The sequence below is a fragment of the Coregonus lavaretus genome (genome assembly GCF_964263955.1).
Source record: "Coregonus lavaretus genome assembly, chromosome: 10".
In the NCBI taxonomy this organism is placed as follows: Eukaryota; Metazoa; Chordata; class Actinopteri; order Salmoniformes; family Salmonidae; genus Coregonus; species Coregonus lavaretus.
In genome coordinates, this window is record NC_139997.1 from 32,763,892 (window position 1) to 32,770,535 (window position 6,644).

At 46.6% G+C, this 6,644-nt stretch overlaps 1 protein-coding gene across 1 annotated transcript; it reads left to right on the forward strand.

Annotated features, from left to right (window-relative positions):
* Positions 1–45: 45 nt before the first annotated feature.
* LOC311136109 (autophagy-related protein 101) lies at positions 46–1,763 on the forward strand. The gene is made up of 2 exons (XM_084170191.1): positions 46–655; positions 789–1,763. Exons 1-2 carry the CDS (start codon positions 404–406, stop codon positions 1,188–1,190), a joined length of 654 nt encoding a protein of 217 aa, XP_084026317.1. The 5' UTR covers positions 46–403; the 3' UTR covers positions 1,191–1,763.
* Positions 1,764–6,644: the final 4,881 nt, after the last annotated feature.

The following is a 6,644-nucleotide window of genomic DNA, read 5'->3' on the forward strand; positions in this document are numbered from 1 at the left end:
CTACAATCCGTAGATTTTTCAGTGTTGTGTTTACAGAAATGGCTCCTCCCCTCTTTAGTATGAACGACGACATTACACTTTGTGTCAGCAAGTTATTATGAATAAATATATTTAAAGAACATAGCTAGCTAGCAACAACATATTTTGCAATATTCATCAAGGGGGTCTGAAAGTTGCGCGTTCTCTTGATAACCATCGAACTTGCTCGAGGGAAATAACGTTTGATGCGCGTTATAGCTAGCTACTCGCAATAGCTATCTAACAGTAGCAGCTAACGTCCGCTAGCTAGCTCATTTTGATGTTAGGCCAGTTTTATGCAACGTAAACAACCGTTGAAGGGTGTTTCAACAGCTTGCTAGTTTCCCCATATATTCAATCTGCCGCTGTGGGGAAGCAGATCACCATGAACTGCCGTTCAGAGGTTCTGGAGGTGTCGGTGGAGGGAAGACAGGTCGACGAGGCTATGTTGGCTCTGTTGCACACTATCCTATTGCATCGCAGCACTGGGAAATTTCACTACAAGAAAGAGGGCACCTACTCCATTGGCACTGTTGGCACACAGGACATTGACTGCGACTTTATTGATTTCAGTTTTGTTCGTGTTTCTTCAGATGAGCTTGACAGGGTCATCAGGAAAGCAGTGGGCGAATTCAAGGTAGGCCTCTCAGATGAATCTGATTGTTTGGCTATTGAAATTGATATTGACATTATACATTAAAACATGTAGCTAGCTGTAGTTGTTTTTTACTGGCATCCATTGACCTCTGGATCTATGTTGTGCTTTACAGGATGCCATGGGCAATGGGACTGATGGAATGGGACAAATTTCACTGGAGTTCTACCAGAAAAAGAAGTCTCGCTGGCCTTTCTCTGATGAGTGTATTCCCTGGGAGGTCTGGAGCATCAAGGTCAATGTCGTCAACCTGGCCAACGAGCAGGAGAGACAGATCTGCCGGGAGAAAGTGGGAGAGAAGCTGGGCGAGAAGGTGATCAACATTGTGGAGGTGATCAACCAGCACGAGTACCTACCCAAGATGCCCACCCAGTCGGAAGTGGACAATGTGTTCGACACCAGCCTCAAAGACGTACAGCCTTACCTGTACAAAATCACTTTTCAGATCACTGATACGCTGGGCACCTCAGTGAGCACCACCATGAGAAGGCTGATAAAAGACACCTTAGCACTGTGAGGGAGCCTCAAGATGATTTGCATCTTAAAACATGGCTTTGGGTAGCCTGGTTCCAGATCTGTTTGTGCTGTCTTGCCAACTCCTATAGTTGTGACCGTAGGATGACCATAGAAGTTGCCAAAACAACACAAACAGATCAGGGACCAGGCTGTGGGCTTTATTGACTATGGGATGTAATTGCTTCATGTTAGAAGCACTGGTAGTACGCTAGAAGTACCACCATCAAATGTCTAATCCGTTTTATTCACATTTGTAAGCAGTCATTTTAGGATCCTAGTTATCTATCCCTATTCTTTCACTAAATGCCTTCGTCAACACTGAAACATGACCTTTCACATCCGATAGTACAGAGTATAAAATTGAAGGACAATTTGAGCTTTTATGTTTTTGTATGAAGAAAGTGCTGCAAAAGTAGCAAGTCTGTCTGAAACAGGTTTTCATTTAATAACTGCTTTAAGTAATTGTAAAGTAACTATCTTATTTATGTTTGACATTTGCTTCTGTTATAAGAAAATAATGTGCAGAAAGATGTTTCACTTTTGAAAATAAAACGGGTCATCCTAATTAATTTCACATTCCCAATTGTTATTCTAGAAAACCACCTGGTTCTGTGCTTACTGATGTTAATTAAGGACAAGACAGACCAACACGAACTTCGGCCGTGCGCAGTGGGTTGCCGTCCTTTTGCATCTGACCACAGAACATCGGTCGTAATTTTCTGTTAATTTCCTGACTCTACACGTTGAATCGCCACGCTTCTTCCACACCCAGCAGGTGATTTACTGCAGATGGCCGACATTCGTGTTGGTCTGTCTCGTCCTTTACGGGTTCAAATTTGTGCAGTATATTCAAAGACAGTACAGTTTGAAGATAGGCAGAAACTGCTTCTACAATAGACAGTGGCGATTTTAGCATGTAAATGTTGGGATGTTTTTTGGGATGATTGCCATTAAAGCCACTACACAACACAACACTAAACAATACATTAATTGGACTATAACGGTGACAAACGGTGTCCACAAACTGTTAGGGCCTACATAAAGCTGTCCCAACAGCAGTCCCAACACCTTACCAATGTTACACCTGGCTATCAGCAGAGCCTTGTCTGGCAGCGAAACAGTTCATTCAGCCTCATTTACTGCCTTTTAAAAAAACATAGCTGATATGGCTGACTTGCTTAAACAATTGTGGTTTCTACTGACAATTGAGATGTACAAACTATGGCATACGGAGACAACGAGCGGATAAAAGCCAATCCGTAATTTTGATTAAGACATTAATGAACGAGCTAGGACGGACGTAGTTTTTTATTTATTTATTTTTATTTCACCTTTATTTAACCAGGTAAGCCAGTTGAGAACAAGTTCTAATTTACAACTGCGACCTGGCCAAGATAAAGCAAAGCAGTGTGATAAAAACAACAACACAGCGTTACATATGGGGTAAAAAAACAAAGTCAAAAAATACAACAGAAAATATATATACAGTGTGTGCAAATGTAGCAAGTTATGGAGGTAAGGCAATAAATAGGCTATAGTGCAAAATAATTACAATTAGTATTAACACTAGAATGCTAGATGTGCAAGAGATTATGTGCAAATAGAGATACTGGGGTGCAAAAGAGCAAAATAAATAACAATATAGGGATGAGGTAGTTGGGTGGGCTAATTTCAGATGGGCTGTGTACAGGTGCAGTGATCGGTAAGGTGCTCTGACAACTGATGCTTAAAGTTAGTGAGGGAGATAAGAGTCTCCAGCTTCAGAGATTTTTGCAATTCGTTCCAGTCATTGGCAGCAGAGAACTGGAAGGAATGGCGGCCAAAGGAGGTGTTGGCTTTGGGGATGACCAGTGAGATATACCTGCTGGAGCGCAGACTACGGGTGGGTGCTGCTATGGTGACCAATGAGCTAAGATAAGGCAGGGATTTGCCTATCAGTGATTTATAGATGGCCTGGAGCCAGTGAGTCACAGTGGTGGGTAGTGTATGGGGCTTTGGAGACAAAACAGATGGCACTGTGATAGACCACATCCAATTTGCTGAGTAGAGTGTTGGAGGCTATTTTGTAAATGACATCGCCGAAGTCAAGGATCGGTAGGATAGTCAGTTTTACGAGGGCATGTTTGGCAGCATGAGTGAAGGAGGCTTTGTTGCGAAATAGGAAGCCGATTCTAGATCTAACTTTTGATTGGAGATGCTTAATGTGAGTCTGGAAGGAGCGTTTACAGTCTAACCAGACACCTAGGTATTTGTAGTTGTCCACATACTCTAGGTCAGACCCGCCGAGAGTAGTGATTCTAGTCTGGTGGGCGGGTGCAAGCAGCGTTTGATTGAAGAGCATGCATTTAGTTTTACTAGTGTTTAAGAGCAGTTGGAGGCTACGGAAGGAGTGTTGTATGGCGTTGAAGCTCGTTTGGAGGTTTGTTAACACAGTGTCCAATGAAGGGCCAGATGTATACAAAATGGTGTCGTCCACATAAAGGTGGATCCGAGCGTCACCAGCAGCAAGAGCGACATCATTGATATACACAGAGAATAGAGTTGAGAATTGAACCCTGTGGCACCCCCATAGAGACTGCCAGAGGTCCAGACAACAGGCCCTCCGATTTGACACATTGAACTCTATCTGAGAAGTAGTTGGTGAACCAGGCGAGGCAGTCATTTGAGAAACCAAGGCTATTTAGTCTGCCAATAAGAATGCGGTGGTTGACAGAGTCGAAAGCCTTGGCCAGGTCGATGAAGACGGCTGCACAGTACTGTCTATTATCGATCGCGGTTATAATATCGTTTAGGACCTTGAGCGTGGCTGAAGTGCACCCATGACCAGCTCGGAAACCGGATTGCATAGTGGAGAAGGTACGGTGGGATTCGAAATGGTCGGTGATCTGTTTGTTAACTTGGCTTTCAAGTACTTTCGAAAGGCAGGGCAGGATGGATATTGGTCTGTAACAGTTTGGATCTAGAGTGTCACCCCCTTTGAAGAGGGGGATGACCGCGGCAGCTTTCCAATCTCTGGGGATCTCAGACGTTACGAAAGAGAGGTTGAACAGGCTAGTAATAGGGGTTGCGACAATTTTGGCGGCTAGTTTTAGAAAGAAAGGGTCCAGATTGTCTAGCCCAGCTGATTTGTAGGGGTCCAGATTTTGCAGCTCTTTCAGAACATCAGCTGTCTGAAGCGGGGGGGGGGGGGGGGGGGGGGGGGGGGGCATGGGCAAGTTGCAGCGGAGGGTGCAGAGTTGGTGGCCGGGGTAGTGGTAGCCAGGTGGAAAGCATGGCCAGCCGTAGCAAAATGCTTGTTGAAATTCTCGATTATTGTAGATTTATCGGTGGTGATAGTGTTTCCTAGCCTCAGTGCAGTGGGCAGCTGGGAGGAAGTGCTCTTATTCTCAATGGACTTTACAGTGTCCCAAAACTTTTTGGAGTTAGTGCTACAGGATGCAAATTTCTGTTTGAAAAAGTTAGCCTTTGCTTTCCTGACTGATTGTGTATATTGGTTCCTAACTTCCCTGAAAAGTTGCATATCGCGGGAGCTATTTGATGCTAATGCAGTACGCCACAGGATGTTTTTGTGCTGGTCAAGGGCAGTCAAGTCTGAGGAGAACCAGGGGCTATATCTGTTCTTAGTTCTGTATTTTTTGAATGGGGCATGTTTATTTAAGATTGAGAGGAAATTACTTTTAAAGAACAACCAGGCATCCTCTACTGACATTTTACATTTACATTTACATTTTAGTCATTTAGCAGACGCTCTTATCCAGAGCGACTTACAGGAGCAATTAGGGTTAAGTGCCTTGCTCAAGGGCACATTTACGTCATTTAGCAGACGCTCTTATCCAGAGCGACTTACAAATTGGTGCATTCACCCTATAGCCAGTGGGATAACCACTTTCCAATATTTTTTTTTGGGGGGGGGGGGGGGGGTAGAAGGATTACTTTATCCTATCCCAGGTATTCCTTAAAGAGGTGGGGTTTCAAATGTCTCCGGAAGGTGGTGAGTGACTCCGCTGTCCTGGCGTCGTGAGGGAGCTTGTTCCACCATTGGGGTGCCAGAGCAGCGAACAGTTTTGACTGGGCTGAGCGGGAACTATGCTTCCGCAGAGGAAGGGGAGCCAGCAGGCCAGAGGTGGATGAACGCAATGCCCTCGTTTGGGTGTAGGGACTGATCAGAGCCTGAAGGTACGGAGGTGCCGTTCCCCTCACTGCTCCATAGGCAAGCACCATGGTCTTGTAACGGATGCGAGCTTCAACTGGAAGCCAGTGGAGTGTGCGGAGGAGGGGGGTGACGTGAGAGAACTTGGGAAGGTTGAACACCAGACGGGCTGCGGCATTCTGGATGAGTTGTAGGGGTTTAATGGCACAGGCAGGGAGCCCAGCCAACAGCGAGTTGCAGTAATCCAGACGGGAGATGACAAGTGCCTGGATTAGGACCTGTGCCGCTTCCTGTGTAGGCAGGGTCGTACTCTCCGAATGTTGTAGAGCATGAACCTGCAGGATCGGGTCACCGCCTTGATGTTAGCGGAGAACGACAGGGTGTTGTCCAGGGTCACGCCAAGGCTCTTCGCACTCTGGGAGGAGGACACAACGGAGTTGTCAACCGTGATGGCGAGATCATGGAACGGGCAGTCCTTCCCCGGGAGGAAGAGCAGCTCCGTCTTGCCAGGGTTCAGCTTGAGGTGGTGATCCGTCATCCATACTGATATGTCTGCCAGACATGCAGAGATGCGATTCGCCACCTGGTTATCAGAAGGGGGAAAGGAGAAGATTAGTTGTGTATCGTCAGCGTAGCAATGATAGGAGAGGCCATGTGAGGATATGACAGAGCCAAGTGACTTGGTGTATAGGGAGAAAAGGAGAGGGCCTAGAACTGAGCCCTGGGGGACACCAGTGGTGAGAGCACGTGGTGCGGAGACAGCTTCTCGCCACGCCACTTGGTAGGAGCGACCGGTCAGGTAGGACGCAATCCAGGAGTGAGCCGCGCCGGAGATGCCCAGCTCGGAGAGGGTGGAGAGGAGGATCTGATGGTTCACAGTATCAAAGGCAGCAGACAGGTCTAGAAGGACAAGAGCAGAGGAGAGAGAGTTAGCTTTAGCAGTGCGGAGAGCCTCCGTGACACAGAGAAGAGCAGTCTCAGTTGAATGACCAGTCCTGAAACCTGACTGGTTTGGATCAAGAAGGTCATTCTGAGAGAGATAGCAAGAGAGTTGGCTAAAGACGGCACGCTCAATAGTTTTGGAAAGAAAAGAAAGAAGGGATACTGGTCTGTAGTTGTTGACATCAGTGGGATCGAGTGTTGGTTTTTTGAGAAGGGGTGCAACTCTCGCTCTCTTGAAGACGGAAGGGACATAGCCAGCGGTCAAGGATGAGTTGATCAGCGAGGTGAGGTAGGGGAGAAGGTCACCGGAGATGGTCTGGAGAAGAGAGGAGGGGATGGGGTCAAGCGGGCAGGTTGTTGGGC

Bases quoted from the DNA above. Each gene is read 5' to 3' on its own strand.
- LOC311136109 (XM_084170191.1), top strand. From the start codon at position 404: ATGAACTGCCGTTCAGAGGTTCTGGAGGTGTCGGTGGAGGGAAGACAG. The intron at 656-788 runs GTAGGCCTCTCA...TGTGCTTTACAG, and splicing joins AAGCAGTGGGCGAATTCAAG to GATGCCATGGGCAATGGGAC.